Raw genomic sequence first — 18,589 nt, forward strand, 5'->3', positions numbered from 1 at the left:
GTTGGAAAAAAAGACACAGCTTCAGCAATTAACAACAAATTTGAACAATAAGATTGTATTACAAGTGGGCATTACAGTGAGATGGTGAACACAGATGGGAGTGGAATTTAGCAGCGCTGACAGTAGTGGCTTCACTTGTACAGGATATCTCATAAAATATCTTAAAAATTCAAGTTAGCAGATCATCAGGCATTAATGTGTTTGTTAACCCAAAGAGTGCTGCTTCTTCATGGTGTCCAAGCGCCTCACTCTCTCTTCTGGAGTCTTTCTGTACCAGCTCCTGGGGACAAACGGACATCGTCAGTCCTTATAGTAAAGGCATCTACTATAGTGAGCATTTTACTATATCAAAATGCTCACTTAAAAAGATTTCTATTTTTGTAACTTATTTACAAGTCAAGGTCCAATCTAGTCCTTTGAGCACACAGAGAAAAGGAGAACTCTAAACATTCAGCCAGACTTGAACATTGCTGTTCATAGATACTCTCCATCAAATATATTATTGGTTAACATTTCAGATGTGACATATTCCTTAAAAGTTGCAGTTGTAATCGCAGAGAAATGTGGATCCACAAGCTGGGTGAACACAACTGTGTGCCACGTTTTTGCGGGATTTATTAATACAACATTTCAAAAGTCATGTATCTTGTTCCTTCCACTTCACAATTACCAGTATATAGTACGTATATAGGACTTTGGTGGTATCACCTAGGTCACAGGAGTCAAACTCCAGTCCTCGAGGTCCGCTGTCCTGCAGTTTTTAGATGTGCCACAGGTACAAAACACTGGAATGAAATGGCTTAATTACCTCCTCTTTGTGTAGATAAGTTCTCCAGAGTCCTGCTAATGACCTAATTATTCTATTCAGGTGTGGTGCAGCAGAGGCACATCTAAAAGTTGCAGGACACCAGCCTTTGAGGACTGGAGTTTGACACCCCTGACTTAGGTGATAAAATATCACATGTCACGTGACTTCATCTGATATTTTATCACATAAAATTCCAATTATATATATTACAGTTTGTGATTGCAATGTTGAAAAATCAGGAAAGGTTCAATGGATACAAAGACTCTTGGAAGTCTCTAACTATAAGTACATTTCTGGAGTAATACTGGACAAACCTTAAGAACGGCCTCAGAAAAGACATGTAAACAAAAATAAGTACCTAAACTAACAATTAAATACATCAAGAACTCTGATTTAGGTTAAAAGTGATATGCTGAGTCAAGTTTGAATGGATTAAACTAATCTCAGTAACAGCAATAAACTAATCAATCAATAAATTCATAATTGAAAAAAGTAAATAAAAATTAAACATTTGTTTATGTGATTAAAGCACTTTACAGGTCTAAAACAAGAAAACATAAAAGGTAGAAAAGTCACCCCTGGCGGTTCAGCTGGCCTGTAGTAGAGGAGGTCTGGCCCTGACTTGGCTTCTGAACTCTGGAAAACAAGCAAAACAGAAATTTCAAGAAAATCTGAAAAAGATTAAGGATAAACTGCACAAACACTGAGAACATGATGTCCAAGAAAGTGTAAAAGGAAATAAATATCAGTAACCTGTTGGTGGTTGGGCTTTTTGGCTTATGCTGCGCCTTCCTGGCCGCTGCTGGCGATTCACTGACCCTGAACAATGACCAAACGTAAAGAACAAAAACAGAGTTAATCATCTGAAATCCTCCTGATATCAGTAAGGAATTTGGGGAGGAAAATCCCAAGAGATACTCTACTGATGAATGTAAGTAGCTTTACATTTATCCGTAAGGAATAAATAAATGTGTTTTTCCTTACTTCTTCTTCCTGTCCAGAGACCTCTGTGTAGCAGCAGAGAGAGACACTCTCTCTTTGGGGGTCTTGGCTTTCTCCTGCAGGGGAGATGCAGATTTAGAATGAAATGTAATAAAATGCGGCGCTAGAGCGAAATCAGAAAATTTTCTCCCTAAATAATATCTTCCTCTGCTTTATTTTTCTATGTGATACTTGGCCAGTATTTTCAGATTACCAGATCTCGAAGCTTCCTCTCTGCACGCAGCTCCCTGTCCTGCTGCAGAAGGGCCAGTCGGTCCCTCAAAGGTATTTCAAAGAAGATCTCATGGATGTCATACTGGGCTGCACGTAGCTGAAGGACAAATGTGCCAATATAAACACAAAAGGCAAGGGGGACCTCTGCTGGCTGCAAACAGTAATATCATAGCCACACCTGGGCTCTGACTCTCTCCTGCAGGGAGAGATCTTGTGCTGTGTAGGGTCCTTTCTTCTGTGCAGCTTCAGTTTCAAATGATTGAATGAATTCTTGCGTATCCTAAGGAAGAGATTTAAAAAAGTATTTTTTTTGCCTAGTTAATATTCCAAATAGTTTTAATGTTTTTATTTGTGAAGTGCTTTTTGTCTGGATGTGATCTTACCACAACGGTTTGGCACAGGTGTTTCAGCTTCTCTGTTTTGAGCAGCCTGCGTATGAGGAAGCCACGAATCATGGCACCAATTTGACCAAAAGCCTTCTGATGCTCTGCTGTTAGAACCTGCAAACCAAACGAGTTCACACAGAGAGGGTGAATCATAAAGATGGACAAGTTCCACTAAAAACATGCTGTTTTCAAATCAAATTAGACCAAAAATATCAAACAGAACATAGACAGTGGACAAAACCAGCTATGTTCTCAATGCCAAAGATGTGACTGATCTGTAAAATTAACTGAATTGCATATGTGGAGATACAAATAGTGCATAAACAGCAATGGAAATTTTAAAGAGTTTAAATTTAAAGAGAAGTTATTTTTGTTTATGCACCAGTGAAAGTCACTTCAGACAGTTGTGGCTTCATCAATTTTGAACCCAACCTGATAATTTTGAGTTAACTGATACAAATGGATCAAAGATAAAACAGGGGTCAGGGTTCCTACAATATTTTAATTTAAAAATCACATAATTTTCCATTTTCTAGATTTTTATCTAGTTTGTTTAAGCAAATATAACTGGGAGTGACTGAACTTATAGAGTGTAACATGTCCATGTCATCATCTTGAAATACTAGGTTGCACTCATTCAGTGTGGAGGAAGCATGTTTATGCTGACCAGACTTAGCCTCGCTCGGGATTTGTTTGCTGTCCGTGAAGAGCCCCACAGATAAGCAGCAGGCTGGACAGGGGGAGTCATCACACTAGTAGGAACCGCACTGGGAAAACCTGGAAGAACATCAAATAATGTACTTTTAAGAAAAGAAATATAGCTTAAAACTATTATCTGCAGCAGAATGTTTTAAAATAACAAGACACCAATGAATGAACTGGTACCTAACGTGTGCCCAGACAGTCGCTCGGATGTGTGAATGGGGCTCAGTCCAGGACAGGAGGGGCTCATAATGGGACAGCTGCCACTCACAGGCCTATGGCTCCAGTCAAATGTGTCCCCACTTCTTGGCCTCTCACACTCGTGCTTCTTCAGTCTTCTCTCTGTCTCCTCAAGCTCCTGAACATCAGAGATAAAATGAAAGCTTTCTACATTGAATAAGACACACAGACAAGACAGTGAACTCTACATGCACAGGTTGTGACTTAAAAATACAGTCTGAACTAGTTTCCTTTGTGTTCTGACAAAATGAAACTTTTTATAGCTATCTCAAATAGTCGAATCTCAATTAATTAAATATGTTTGTATAGATTCAGTAATAGTGAAAAGTGAAACTCATACATTATATATTCATTACTCACAGAGTGACATATTTCAAATGTATTTTTCTGTTAATTCTAATTAATTCTAATGGTTTTGGCTTATTTTTGGCTCCCCCGTCCAGAAATCAGATGCAGTCCATGCGAACCACACACTTAACCATTCATTAATATGCTTGAATACAGGATTTAACACAAACATTATGGGCTTCTTTCCCATGATGTTTTGTTGATGGTGTCAATGAGTGTCTGCTGTACAACTCTCACATCACCCATAAGTAAATGTGGTATAAAATTAAATTTCTTCATTAAAAGTTATTTCTTTTAAGCATTAAGTAATGTTGCAAGGTTTAGAGAAAGATACTTTTTGTTTCCTACTAGAAGTAAACCATGGTGTCTGAAATTAAGAAAAATATGTTTCAAATTAAATTATTGAAATAAAATAACTTTTCTATCAGAGTCTAGTTTATTTAGCCTCTGCATCTTGAGAGACATATTGTGCTGTATAAAAGATAAAAAGATCACTGCATTACTAGAAGTACTTCTGTGACACTTTGTTCTCACCAGATGGAGGCGCTGTTGCTCCTTTTCCTGCTCAGCTAGAAGGATGGACATCTGCAGGGCATGTTCCTTCTCTAAACGCCTTTGCATATCTTCCAGAGCCTGGGCTCGCCATTGCGTCTCCTCTGTGTGTTTCCAAACATAAATACAAGCAAAATCCTATAACTTCACTTTAAAATAAAAGGAAGAATTGCACTTAGAGGAAAGGCAATACCCGAGTAAGATAAGACAATTCAGAAACAAAATATTCAATAAATAAACTCACCTGACATGACTTGTAACTCAGTAGTATTTCTCAGGACAACTGGTGTTTTCTTGCTGTTGTTCGGCACCGGGGACTCATCTGGACTCCCACGGGGCCTCAGCAGACACGGAGAAGGGCTTTCTACCTTGTATGATTGGTTTAAAGGGGCAGCAGGGGTGCGTCTACTTGGAGCAAGCCATGTAACACCTGCCATGAAGCGAGGGAGCCTTTCCTGGCTCCGGTCAACCTGCTCAGCTCCAGACTGGAAGGTGTTTAGCTGGCTGTCCAGTGTGTGGCAGCGCCGGCGAAATCCTAAAGACAGATGATCGTGGTGTGTCATGACGCTGGGTACAGAGGAACTCACAGGGCTGTTGTTGTCTTGCACTGGACTGGTACCACAGTGACTGGACCGACGGTCGCTATCCCTCCCCTCTACGCCCCAGTTGCAGATGGAACCAGCCGAGAGAGTCTCTGACCAGTCCACCCGTCCAGCGCAATCCTCTAACCTGCCTGGGCTTCGAGCAATTAGGTCTGCAGGACCAATAGGAAACGAAATGTGGATGTTCCCTGTAGAAACTGGCCGTGGTTTGCGCCTACAAGGACGGGGGCTAACGCTGGACTCCGGACTAGGGAGGTGAGCATATCGCTCTGGTTTGACAGGTGAGAGGGGGACAGACTTTTGGGGGCTGGGGTCATACAGAGGCTGCTGCTGCATTGGCGATAGGCCAACTGGGCTGTGGTGCAGACTGAATCCAAACTCAACACCTAAGTCCCTGATGGGGCTACACCTCTGCTGCTGTTTGAGAGAAACACTCTCTGCTGGGGGAGCCTTGCTGATCGGGTCAACCATCTCTGATGATCTCTGCTGATTCTGCTCCCGTTGCACGTACTCCCTTGATCTCTTAAGGAGGCTGTCCAAGCTTATGTCCTCATCATCATCCTCTTCCTCTTCATTCTCAACCTTTAACGCCTTCTCTTCTTTATATCCATTAACAATGGGAGTCTCAGAGCTAGAATGAGAAGGTGGCTCTACTACGTTTGACCTAAATTCAGGAACTTTGGGAAGCCCAGGTGAGTCAGTGACCAAAGTGTAGCCACTGACAGTCGCAGATTTACAAACTGGGGGCTTTATGTTTTTCTCATGTGGCACGTCTTGCACCTGAAGAGAAGATACACAGACAAAAAACTTTTCAAGTAGAGGAAATACTATATACAAACATTCCTTTAAGCACTAAGCTATTATGGTGCTATTCACCTTGTACAAAATACCTGCTGTTTGAGGTTCTCATTTGAATTACAAGAAAAGAGGATCCAGATGGGGAAAGTCAGAAATTATCAAGCAGCCCGGAGTTTTGGGTACACAGATAAAGAATGTTATGAAAACTGCTGATTGAAACTATTTGCACTTCTGATAGTTTGTTTCTGAATAAACCAGTGGCACATAAAGCTGTACAATCTCTATTTGTGAACAATATTTTGTGAACTTGCACTGCTAACAGTAGTTAGCACCAAAACAAATGATGAATCCCACTTTTTTCTGACATTGAAATAAGTTCCACAGAATACGGGTGTGCAGTCAAGTCCGGCTCCAACCTTCGGCTTCAGAAATAAAGTGAATGCAACTATTATTGCATTTAACTTGTTAAAGGTTTAAATGTACTCAGAACAGGCTTGAATGTCTTCAACTTTGAGTCTTTATTGGTCTGGCTGTACTATTCATTTTTTAGGCTAGAATAATCAAACAAAATAAAATGTTAATAAATTTATTATGGAGTTTTTTCTAATTCATATTCCTTGTTTCTTTAAATGCATCCAAAGTGTATCATCACTCCACCCATTTTTGAATAATCTGTCAGTCATCCCCCATGTTATATGTCTGTCCCAGTTTGTCAGATAAGCAAGAGCGCAACATTTCCTTACAAAATGAGTTGACAAAACACGACTTTAATCAGATAAAAATATCTCAGCTCTCTGGAGCATATTTTAAATCAGACACTCTGTATTTAACTCTGCAAATGTCACCAGAGATTTTAGGGCAATGTGTAATTTAGTTTTTGTGCCACATCCTGGCACAGATGCACCTATTTTTACACTTGAGGCATGAATATAAAATCTTTATATGGAAGAAAACATTCCTCTTTTTCTTTTCTCGCTGTCATAAGCATTTATGACTTTAATCTTCAGATTGTGTTTGACTAATTTGCTTTCATTGGAAACTTTATTTTGTCAGTGCAACATTTCCTTCATATCAACTTGTAGTTATGTGTCCAGGAAAATGCATTATAAACTGACCTGTACTTGGTCCAGAATGACTTGAACTCGGGCCATAAGCTTGTTTCTCTGCAGGTTCTCTCTGTTCTGCTCCAACTGGATCGCCCTCTGTCTGTAGCCACATATATCTGTGTGCTGCTCTGCAAGCAGCTGAAAGAAAAAGTTCAGTTTTTTTATCTTCTGTTAAGGTGATTCACAGCTAAAGTTTTTACCAAAATGTGGGGGTTTTTTTAACGTCTTTGGAGTAAAAAATCTTAAGATTCTCTCTTTGAGATCCAGTGGAAGAGTTTCTGAAATGGGATGATTCCTAAACACTTTTTGTCAGCAGTGAGGAACAAATGGGTTTTTCAATCAGCCCTGATTCAGCTCCTCATCGATTACCTTTTCTCTATTTTCTGTGCCAACTGCTGATGTAATTAGACTCTTCATACGTGAGAACTCCTGACTTCTTTTAGCAAGAAAATCACAGGTTCAAATAGTGGAATGCCTTAAATGGAATGTTGTTTTTAAAGCTACAAACTGGACTCATGCTTTCTCTGTTAAGGGAAGCCAAACGATGAGCCAAAATAGGCTTTGAAGTGATGGATTACCATGTTTTACAGAAACATTAGATTCTCAAGGTCTTACAAAGAAATGCTTCAGTATATTTTTATACACCTTACTGTATTACATTTCTCAATAAGATACATATTTGCAACAATAGCAAGAGCAAGGAGGAGCATTTAATCTATTCTTAATCACTTGACAGGTTTCTTTTTTTTGTTATTTTGCCCTTGTGATAAAATGTCTTGTTTTTTGTTCTTATCTTTGTGTGAAGATGCATGCTTCCATTTTGACTGTCTCTTAGCTGCTGTTACACTTGAATTTCCCCACCGAGTTAAAAAAAGATGTTTCTATTCTATTCTATAAAAATTTGAAATGAAATAGAAAAGATTCTTTATTTTATAAAATTTATTGAAGTTGTGTTGATCATTCCACCCTGAAAACAAGCAAACAAATTAATAAAAGCCACAAATAAATATGATATTCATGTATATAAAGCATAAAATAAACTTCTCATTGGAACTGGAACTTGCAAACATTGGTTACATATCGAATTATTAGATATGGGTTCTGTTTTGGACTAATAAAAAAGATCATTATTTTACAACTCAGGCTTGCTTACCAAAGGCAAAAGTATAGGTCTCCCATGAAAGCGGATGACAGAGCATGTTTTCAGGGAACAAAGTGGCTCACATGTCTTCTTCTTGAGTTTCCCCTCCTGCAGCATGGCCAAACTCCGCATACAGAACTCCTCATAGTTCTCCATCCCTGGACGACCACACATCCACTCTCTGGGCAGGAAACACACACCATGTAGCCTTGTCACCCAGCTGTTTAAATCAAATCAAATAAAGACTTGGAATTACAAAAAAGTTTGTGAACCCTTGTATACTTAGTTTGACTATAAAGTATTATTTTCACATATTTGCCACACACACAACTTCAAAAGTCAGCATATTCTGCTTGGATCTTATGCAATAGGCCAGCATGAAGTAGTGTGTAACTGGAAAGAGGAAGAAGACGATATATAGTTTCCGAGGTTTTGGACAAATAAAAATCTCCTTTTGTATTTAGTGTCATGGAGACCAAGAAAGCCATTAGACAGGCCAGGGACAGGGTTTTTGAGAGGTTTAAGGCAGGATTATATTTTAAAACAAGCATAAACGTACTGCAGACCCACTTAAAACTAAATTTACAGAAGAAGAAGCTTTTATTAAAGAAGCATCCAATAAGGCCAAAGTAACTCTGTAAGAGCTCCAGAGATCCACAGCCCAGGTAGAAAAATTCAACAACAGATTTTTCCACCTGATCTACTAGTTGTGCAAGCAACAAAACATGCCTTTGTTAAAGAAATCAATTTCCACATTCTCACAAGTCATATTAACACAATAAACAAGAAGATACTTTGGTCAAATGAGACTGAATCATTATCTCCAGCATGCCAAACACTAGGTGTGGTGGAGATCTGCACATCACACTGAACACACTATCTTAACAGTCTAACACGGTGGTGGCAGCATCATGCTGTAGAGATGATTTCCTTTACGAGGCACAGGAAAGCTAGTCAGAGTTGTTGGGAAGACAGATGGAGGTAAAAACAGAGCTGTTCTACAATGACACAACAAAGATAAAGGTACAACCAATTCAATACTGAAATGATTTAGATCAAAGCATATTCATGGATGGCAATGGGCCAGTCAAAACCAACATAAACACACATCAGAATTTTCCCATTTTTATTTGCAAAACCATATGAAGACCAGGTATCCTCTCCCACTCCACGTTTCAGTTAATCACCACTTTGTGCTGGTCTATCAGATAAAATCTCCAATAAATATATAAATTTTTGTGAAAAGGGGAGTCAGCATTTTTAAAGGCACTATATGACCATATGTAATCAGGAGAGTAGAAGTCCCCTATAACAATGAAGCCCTGTTTGCCCTCATGTTGTCTCATCACATTCCTGCCATTCTTTTCTGAAGGACTTAGCTGATGACTCGTTTCCTTTTCCGGTGCTTGTGAAAAATGCAGATGGGATTGTTTGTCAAATCAATACAGTGTATTTCTGGAATATCTGTCAGCAATTGTGAGAACAGAGTAGTCCATGCAGATTCACGGCGTAAGACAATTGGCACAAAGATTTTTTTTTTTTTCCATGGAACATAATCGTAATAATACCTTCGTAGGTATTCCGTTTAAATTAAAGACAATGTTTTTATAAAGCTGCAACCTCTGACTACCACACAGATTCACGCAGCCCATCACAGCACAGCATGGGCGGGGATGGTTTCCTTTTTGTCCCGCGCTATTTTAGAGCGTGCTTAACCGAATTTCTTCACTATAATTCAAACATCACCACCGATGCCTTCTGAGGCGTTAGAGATCTTTTAATCCAGATGTGCCACATAGAATGACAGCCGATTAACAGCGAGTAACCATACCTGCAGTTTAGACGGGAAACAGTCGACTATCTTCTGTTGTTTTGCCCCGACGGGCAGTCTTACATGCAGAATAATCTCGCGGAGATGCTAAATATGGGAGGTTTTAGCAGCATGGTTTAGAGTCTGTGCTCCTAATCACGGTTTGACCATCATTACGGTCATGATCGTCTCTAACCCTTCCGGGCTCCAACAGCGCCTCCTAGCAACGGGAGCACGCGCCGAACAGTTTCAGCGTTTCCTCGTTTAGTCGTTGCTAAGCATATTTCTTATCATGTTAATACACACCATACATGTACGTCATAAAGCTTCTGTTTTAATATAGCAGAAAGTAGTAAAACCTTAAGGGAGAATGAACATCTTGAACAGATTTAATCATTTTTCATTTAATTAAAAATAAATATCACATTATTTGCCGAATGTTTTTTTTTTAGATGATTCATAACGGTCACCTTTCTAAATCACAAGAACTTGACATTTTATAAGACGTGTTCATTTTTGAGAGGCTCTGTGGGTGTTCTCTTTTTTTCATTGATTTTCTCTTTGCTTAAATGCTTGTTCTCTTGTCACCACTGTTGTAAAAAGTGAGAATAAGCGAAATTTGCCCATGTCGTGTCATATTTTCATCCCAAAGAAATCAGAAATTGTATACAACTTAAAAGTAAACATATTGTATTTATTAAACTAATTTAGAAAATTATAGCCTCAGGAATTTTGTACAAAGCATAAGAACAATTTCAATCTCTCTAAATGTTTTATTTATACACATTAGGTGCCCATAAGTGTGGAGGGTGCTGTAAGGTCTGCAGTGCTTTTTTGTGCTATTGAAAAACAGTGTTGTGTTTTTAAAAAATAAATAATTCAACATTTTGCAAGTCATGCAAAATGTCTAGTATTTCACAACTAAAAGCATTGGATGCACAATTAATTTTTTATGAAAGCAAGAGAAAAAAAGTTTTCTTTGACCCATCAGAAAGGTGAAAAGAATATTTTCATAGTCTCCTCCTAAATATTTTAGATGTTCTTCTTGTTATTTTGCATGATACAAGAGAACCTATTTCCCTAATGTGTAACATGGTACAAAGACATTCACTAATGGACAAACAAAATGCAACAAAATACTCATCTGAACATAACTACTTGTATTTTATGTGACTTCTTTCTTATATTGACACCCCAAAAATGCTAAATACAATTCACAGTAAAAACAAAATTATGTTTCAGCTTCACAACTCATTTCTGTTCTGGAGAAGCTGCATATATTGGCTGAGAAATGCGCACATTTTCCTGGTTGTCTCGAAGCATAGCAGCAATTTCATCATCTGTAAAAGTGGCTTTGGAATCCGGTCACAAAGACAAAACAATGAAAACAAATAATGACAGAACAAAGCAATAGAGTCTGAATAATAATTCAAAATCTTACTTGAAAGGTCCGGCGCTTGACCCCAACACATGCATGGGACAGCTCATAACACAGCACTATGTCCAAGTTCTTTGGCTCTTCCTTCACTAAAGCAGCCCGGAACTGGTTACGGTGAGAATCTAAGAATAAAAAATAAGTAATAAAATAGCCCGTGAAACACACATTAATATTGTGATTTTTTTTTCTTTTCTGTGACAGTTTTACCCAACAAGTGCATGCAGGCTGATTTCATTGTGTCTTTGGAGACATGCTCATGGTTGGAAGTCAGAAGTTTCTCACACAGGTGCCAACTGAGGAGCTTGTCTATCATCGTGTGTCTGCTCCCAGCTGGGGCTTCTTTTATTCCTTTCTCAATCTCTGGAAAGCATTGAGCATAAATTATTTGCTTCCCACGCCTTAAAGAAAATAAAAAAAGTCTTACCACAAACATGTGCCTCCCAGATATAATAAATAAATCATTTACAAGTTGTGAGGCAAGTTTAGTCCTGCATACCTCGTACTGCTGTTAGGCAGCTTTCGCAGTAAGAGTCTGATAAATAAGAAAAACAAACAAACAGACTGGAGATTCAATTAAGCTTACACCAAGACATGCAAACAACAAATTCTTTCAAAGCTAAAAACAGTAAATGTTTTTTTTTTTTTTTTACTTACAGCGATCTGTGGCATGAGGCTGCACAGGAAGATAGTATCCCATACACATAAAAAAAAATATTGTTGTCACGGTCTTTGATGAGTACATTATGTGCCAGCTAAAAGCATAAAAACAGAAGTCAACTCTGAGATCAAGCTTTTTACCTTTTATACAGTCTGGTCACGTGATCTCAGCAACAATGAGTTCACGTCACAACCACTGACAAATGCCAACTGTACTGTCCAGTTTTTCAGGTTTTGTCTGGATGCTTGAAAAACACCCCAGGGTTTGAGTAGGTGCTGAATGGAACACCAGATGAGGTTCTGTGAAGGAATCCTTTTACCAGCAATTAGCACTTCTACATTTAAACCTAAACTCAAGCTATCAATGAAATTTATATTTTAAATTTTTGCCTTTTACTTAATAAAAAAACTTCCTTAAAGCATCATACTTGACAAAATAGTTTATTTTAATTATCAATAAATGTTTAGAAATCTTTATTAGTAGCATAATATTAGTATAATAATAATAATAATAACATAATTTCTGAAACTTCTGAAACTGTTTAATCAGAAAAAAAAGTCTCTTGCTGTTTTCAAGAGTGGTCACTAGGTGGCACTGTTGTACGTTGAGAGCGTCGTCACTGTATTTTTTTGAGGCGTTAGATTGTTTAACATATTTGGGCATTTTTACCATATATGGACTGACAGCGTGACGTACGTGTCCGAACGTAAAGTATGACCATGTGTGCGGGAAAAGCGAACGTTAGACCAAAAATGTTTTTAATGGAAGACACAATGTCTACGAGCGAGCTTAGGATATAGCTCACATACAACCTAAAAATACCCACAGGCAGAGTTAACGCAGTGAGTAGTCTATTTATTTGTGTTTTTAGTTACTTTTTTTTAAACTGATTGCTCGTGTTTTATTAGGTGTTATGAATGGTTTAAGCTAACATTGCTGTTCTTCAAATTTCTGTTACTTTTTAAACTGTACTCTCGTTTTATTCTGAGCTGTTATGAGTAATTGAAGCCAACATTGGAGGTTTTTTTTTTTTACATTTCTATTACTCTTTTTAACTAATTACTCACGTTTCATTCTGAGCTGCCATGAATAGTTGAAGCTAAAGTTGCAGTTCTTCACTTTTCTGTTAGCCCAGTTGTATCGTTGTTTTGTTTGGTGACAAACCCATATTAGTATTTGAACTAATACTAATAACGAATACTGTTTGCTAAGCAACAGTATTATGTTAATGAGACAATGTGCTGGCAAAAGACAAACTGGTTCCAGAACGACCAGTCTTTCGTTATTTACCTTCATGCTAATATTAGCTCTTCAGTTTCTCAGGTTGAACTCCAGTAATTCCTGTAAAACCGTTTTCTCTTGTGCAACTTTCATACTCTGCCAGCTGTTTCACTTTATTTTCTTCAAAATGATTGAATGAAACGATTGAATGAATTATATTTGATTTTTTTATGAATCAGAAGTCTTATACACCTCATTATGTATTAAAAATATTAAAAATGGCTAATAATAAAAAGAGAAATATTTAAAGGAAAGATATATATCTGTCTATATGCGTAAATACCCTACAAAAAAGTTGCGTTTATATCCCTAAAAGTCTTAATGGCAACTAAAAATGTTGAAGCCCACAGATTATTATTATCAGTGTCATTGATTATGTTGATTGGAAACAAGAGTCCAACTTCAGATGTTTATTCTTTGGGGAAGAGCTGCGTTCTATCTTTAGTGTCTGAAATAGTCCAAAAAACAAATAAGCTGTCGAGCAGATGGAGCCTTAGTTATGAAAACCTTTTTTCAATCTGTCCAAAACAAGATTAGCTGTCATTCACATCCGAAACCTTAATTTTGGAGGACAGCAATTGTTGAGCCATTTAGTGACTCTGCTAAACACAAGTAATTTTAAAACTCTAAGCTTAGATTATCCCTTACAGAAGAAATGGCTATTTGTTAGGGTCCTTATTTATTTGTGCTGTATTTCAAGTACTTGTGCTGCAGAGCCAAATAGAGATGTAATGAGGTTCTTAGGAGTGGGATTATTTTGATCTGGATTTTGCTGTAGTGCTGATATTGCATTCTTTGCAGTGATAAAGGTTGAGCTTTTTAAGCTTCACACAGTACATGTTACCTTTGGTTGGTCAAAATCAAACATGCAGAGAAGAACAATGGAGCTTTCAATGTTCCATGGACATATTTTGCACTCGGCTCAAAAGAAGTCCATTGTCCAAACATGAAAACTGTTTGGTGCTTTATTAATCCGTTGGGGGGCAAGCTTTAAACAAAGTTCCATTCTCACTGCTTCCTGCTATTCCCTTTGCACTTATTTGTTTTTTTCTGAAACGTCATCCCAGTGCCAGCCCTATAATGGGCCAACTCACTCCAAGCAAAACATTTATCTAAAAATACATTTGCAAACGAAAGTGTTAAATGAACCAAAAGAAAAAGTGGATAAATGAAAACACATATTTTAACTAATTCAAAGTGTTTATTTTTTATGTAATTTTACAGATTTTCAAGTTGCAACATATGGTTTTATATTGACAAATATAAAGGGAGGAATAGTGTTTCCTGGTTAACAGTGAATGTCTGTCCTTTTTGTTTTTTCTGTTAATTTGTTTAGTTAGTTCCTGCAGGCTTAAAAAGATGCTTTATCTGTTGTGTTGAAAAAAGCGGACAATATCAGAATGGAATCTTATCATGACTGGAGACAAATGGCATGTGATAAACATCTGAAACAATGGATTGCATTTTTGGAAATGACAATAAATACTGCTGCTCCCACATTATAACAGATATGTACAGCATCGCTGTCTGGTTGGAATCTTAGTTATTACTTTTTTACTGTAGAGGATTGTGTTTTGGAACAGGTTTAACATACTCGACTAACTTTTGAGTTGTTTTTTGGTACAACAAGTTTTCTGCCTTCAATGTAATTCCAGAGCTATTATATCTGCTCCTAGCTGTTCCTCACTCCATCTTAGTTAGAAAAAAAAATTGTGTCATCACACCATATCTTCAAACTCCTGTTACTTTGCTTTGTTCTTCTACTTCATTCCTTTTAATTTGTAATACAGTTTTATTGAAGCTTATTGTTTTCCGGTGGAGAAAATCTATTGTTTTTTTTTAAACATTAAATTTGTTTAAAAACACAAACAATTCAGGTTTGTGTGATTTTATTTATTTTTTTTCTTAATGTTTTTTGAGGTGGGGACTGGAGTTTGTTTGCTTTGCTTGCCTTATTTACTATCGGAAACAAACTTGGCTGAGTTGAAATTATTTTAAATCTAAAGCAGCCCAGATTATGAATAATTTATGCTTTAGCTTTACATCCATCTTTAAAATAGCACTTGTTGTCACAAGTGAAGCTTAAGGAACTGGAATAGTTAGGATAATACTCTGAGAAGAAGACAGGTGTAATTCATGATTTTGTTTCCTAATAACTATAAAATATATATTAGAACAGTGTGACTATCTGTTACATTTCTGCACTATGATAACTTCCACAGGTTTCTAATAGTTTTGCTTCACCTCTATAATGCTGATGCTTAACAGTTAGAGAAGTGACCATATGAACTCACCTGCCAACTTGCATATTGATCGTAATAAATAACTAACAAAGTCCTGTGACTGATAATAGATGGCATTAATTGGAAGTGACACTTGTCATGCATTGACTCTGAGCTCCCCAGGGGTTCAGTGTGAGTCCTGTCCGTGCACAGAGCAGCAGCTCCAGTGCTGTGCGAGCCTTTGCAGCTTTCCACCAATAGATTCAAACTGGGCGCTCTGGCCCGACAATGGAGGGCCTGGGAGTGGGAGGATCAGCACGGGAACGATCCTTCTGGCTTTGTTAACGCCCGGGAAGCCATTTTGGAAGTCAGCTTGTTGTGCCATAGCAGTTAACAGACACTTGCTACCTGCAAACTTCCGAGTGTTTCTGTCAGAAATTTGCGGTGACGGAGCGGATCGACTAGTCCGCAGCGATTGGGAACCTCTGAGGATCCCCGCAACGGGATGCGGGCGGAACTTGGCGCATCTTGCGTTGTTCCTTCGGATTACGCGTTTAAAGAATAACATTCATGGATTCTGACGCGGGCAAGTTGATCACCCTGTTGTTGCCACAGTTGTGTGTTGTAGTGCATTTGAATCGATTTCAAATAAACCTTGCTGCTCTCCTTTACCAACTGTTTCGATAGCGAACGCTGGATCCGGCCTTTGTTTATTTATTTAATTTATTTCGAATCTACACGAATCTATTCAGTTTATGGTGTCGTATATAAATATATGTGGATCCACATTTCCATTGAAGTGTGTTAGCCGTGTTTGCATTGGGAAATATAAAGACAGAGCGGCGCAGTGTGAGTGACGCTGTTATCTAAATACTGCCAGCTCCAAATATAGCGCAGGGCAACGTGAGAATGTTACGAGGCTTACATGTCATTTGACTCGACAGCCTGCTGTTATTCTGAAAGTAAACATGTTTGAATTTAAATTTCGTTTTGGTCTGGGTCATTGTTTCGATGGTCGGTGGTCTAATGTTTTTTTTTTTTTTTTCAGTGTTCGTCGCAGGTGGTTTGCGTAAAGGAGGCAGCAAAATATCTGTGTGATATGAGGTGAACCAGGATATTAATATAACTACAGGGAAGCTGTCTTTGTTAACTGTAGCGGTGCCCTTTTTTTACTGTTATTGTTCAGCCTGTCTCATAGTCATTGCTTTGCAAAATAGAAAATTATGATAACTTTGGAATTGATTCATTGAATTTCTTTCTGTGTCTAGAAACTAACTAATCCTAGCTGAATTTAATCAGTCCCCTTGGCTTTTGGGTATTTGTTTCCCTTTATCCCTCCTTTTCAGCTTGGGGACTTTAGTGTGGATTTGATTAAGATTATGTGTAAGGATTTTGGTGGAGATTTGTTTTCCTATTAATTGATTGTACAATTTTTCTCATCTAAAGTGATACAAGCTCGATTTGGCCAAACAGCCTAATGGTCAACTGTCAGTGTATGTCTACCATTCCTTACAAAAATCATTTATCCCGTTTGAACCTTTCCGTTTTCTGTCTCATGATGACCATAAACTTTATTGTATTTTATTAGGAGTTTTATGCTTTATGCTGAATTAAACAAGCATCACAAGATATATTATTTGCTAGACAGTTTAGATGCATGGCATTTAAATGATCAATTAGCATTTATTGTATTTGAGTAATTGTTTGTGATATCCATATTACATATAGTAATATATTGTTCTAAGGATGAAATGAGAAATTTGTAATGTGTTATGCGGTCCTACGGCAAACCTACCAAGGCATGACCAGCTACCTAACCAAAGGTTGGACCCTAGTATGAATCTAGGGACATACTAGATTCATACTTATCTAGTATGAATTAGATAATTCCTTGAGGGTGAGTCCCTCTTTGCTTCAAAACACATAAAACGATAAATTAGTTTAGGACAGACGACTCAAGGTTTAGAACAAAATCTAATTTTGTGTTCCAAGAAAATTGTTGTTCAAAGTTTATTGTTGTCCTATAAGTTTATCTTAACTTTTAACTGTTTCCAAGACAAAATTAGAAAATATTTCCATCTCCAGCTGTGGAAAGCTGGTGGAGAAAAATCTCTAAAAGACCAGACGTCTGGAATCTAAATACATTCCAGACGTATTTTGCCAAATTATTTGTAAAGTAGTAAAAACTATTCATGCTTTAGGTTTTACTTTACAATTAGTTACACCGTTGTTGGGTATGAATGCTTTTGCAGGGCACTGTTTACAGTTAATTTCCAAATGATTATGTACTGACATTTACTGGTATTTCCTCTAAACAGGAAGTGTTTCTACTGTCCTGTTGAGAATGATTGATTGGGAAAAAAAAGGATGTACAAAATAACAGCAGTCTTTATCAGTACTCCACTTGCTGCTATGTCCTCTAAAGCTTCTGTAAAGCAGAACCAGCTAGCAGAAAGTATGTATGGCTTAATTTTCATAGAGAAATAGTCAGTGTAGCAGTAATGCCTGTTCACACTAAGCAGGCTTCACTCACAGAAGCTCAGCTCTTAGGCGCGTTGCCTCCCACCCATTGGTTCCCGCCCATTGCTTCAGGATCCTCCCCACCCTCTGCTGTTTTATGGGCTTTCGTAATACCAAGCATTACTGAAATCTCCACTGTAGGGACTGGCTGTCCTCATGGTTAGTCTGCTTAATACAAACGGAAATAGGATCGCCCTGTCTCCACCACTCTCCGTACCAGAGCAGAAGAGGCTGGCCATTCATCACGGCTTCACTGGTGTCCATACTGCTCATTATCCAGAGCCAGCATGCAGGAAGAGGTCTGCCAACTCTCTCTTACAGTGGCATTTTTGTGTTTCAGAGAAATGGGGATGCGCGTGTACTCATTAGGTGTTGGATAGGAATGAGTTTTCTGACAGGGCTGCATGGCGTAGAACTTATTAGTTGTTTTCAAACCAGACATGATTTGGGGAATGTCATTTTGTTTTTTTCATTGTGGAGTGGCGAGTCATTTCCAAAACTTCAGATTAGTATGACTACAACTTAGAAAAGTACATCTAAGAGACAGACTGAACAAGGCAGCAAATGTATTCTAGAAGTAGTTTTTTCTTTGTTACTCTACTCCTGACATGTCATCTGTGACTAAAGGGAGTCCTATCCTTTGCACAATAACTTTTTCAGTCTAAACAAAGAAGAATGACCATGGACTTTTCCCAGCTGCACACATACACACCGCCACAGTGTGCTCCAGAGAACACCGGCTATACGTACTCTCTCAGGTGA

At 38.0% G+C, this 18,589-nt stretch overlaps 2 protein-coding genes across 8 annotated transcripts in view; one reads left to right on the forward strand and one right to left on the reverse strand.

The window, feature by feature from the left end:
• Positions 1-39: 39 nt before the first annotated feature.
• Positions 40-9,957, reverse strand: ccp110 (centriolar coiled-coil protein 110). 2 transcript variants are annotated; one of them, XM_028042121.1, is made up of 14 exons: positions 9,730-9,957; positions 7,911-8,079; positions 6,767-6,895; positions 4,496-5,633; positions 4,234-4,355; positions 3,295-3,469; positions 3,077-3,186; positions 2,407-2,523; positions 2,202-2,303; positions 2,004-2,120; positions 1,793-1,866; positions 1,562-1,627; positions 1,385-1,444; positions 40-280 (listed from the first exon to the last, which is right to left on the reverse strand). In XM_028042121.1, the coding sequence occupies exons 2-14, from the start codon at positions 8,070-8,072 to the stop codon at positions 205-207; spliced, it is 2,448 nt and encodes an 815-aa protein (XP_027897922.1). In that variant the 5' UTR covers positions 8,073-8,079; positions 9,730-9,957; the 3' UTR covers positions 40-204. The 2 variants fall into 2 exon arrangements, with proteins under 2 accessions (XP_027897922.1, XP_027897921.1); XM_028042120.1 differs by having other exon boundaries at positions 7,911-8,118.
• A 2,547-nt stretch (positions 9,958-12,504) lies between these two features.
• sun1b (Sad1 and UNC84 domain containing 1b) overlaps positions 12,505-18,589 on the forward strand; it is a 28,049-nt gene continuing 21,964 nt past the window's right edge. The window contains exons 1-2 of one of the 6 annotated variants that reach the window (XM_028042115.1): positions 15,656-15,893; positions 18,488-18,585. In XM_028042115.1, the coding sequence (XP_027897916.1) occupies positions 18,503-18,585 (83 nt within the window). In that variant the 5' untranslated portion in view covers positions 15,656-15,893; positions 18,488-18,502. Of the gene's footprint in view, positions 12,647-15,655; positions 15,894-15,933; positions 16,412-17,535; positions 18,127-18,487; positions 18,586-18,589 lie in introns of those variants that run through there. The other 5 variants (XM_028042116.1, XM_028042114.1, XM_028042119.1 and 2 more) reach the window with 5 other exon arrangements.

This window comes from Xiphophorus couchianus, chromosome 16 (genome assembly GCF_001444195.1).
Source record: "Xiphophorus couchianus chromosome 16, X_couchianus-1.0, whole genome shotgun sequence".
Classification (NCBI taxonomy): Eukaryota; Metazoa; Chordata; class Actinopteri; order Cyprinodontiformes; family Poeciliidae; genus Xiphophorus; species Xiphophorus couchianus.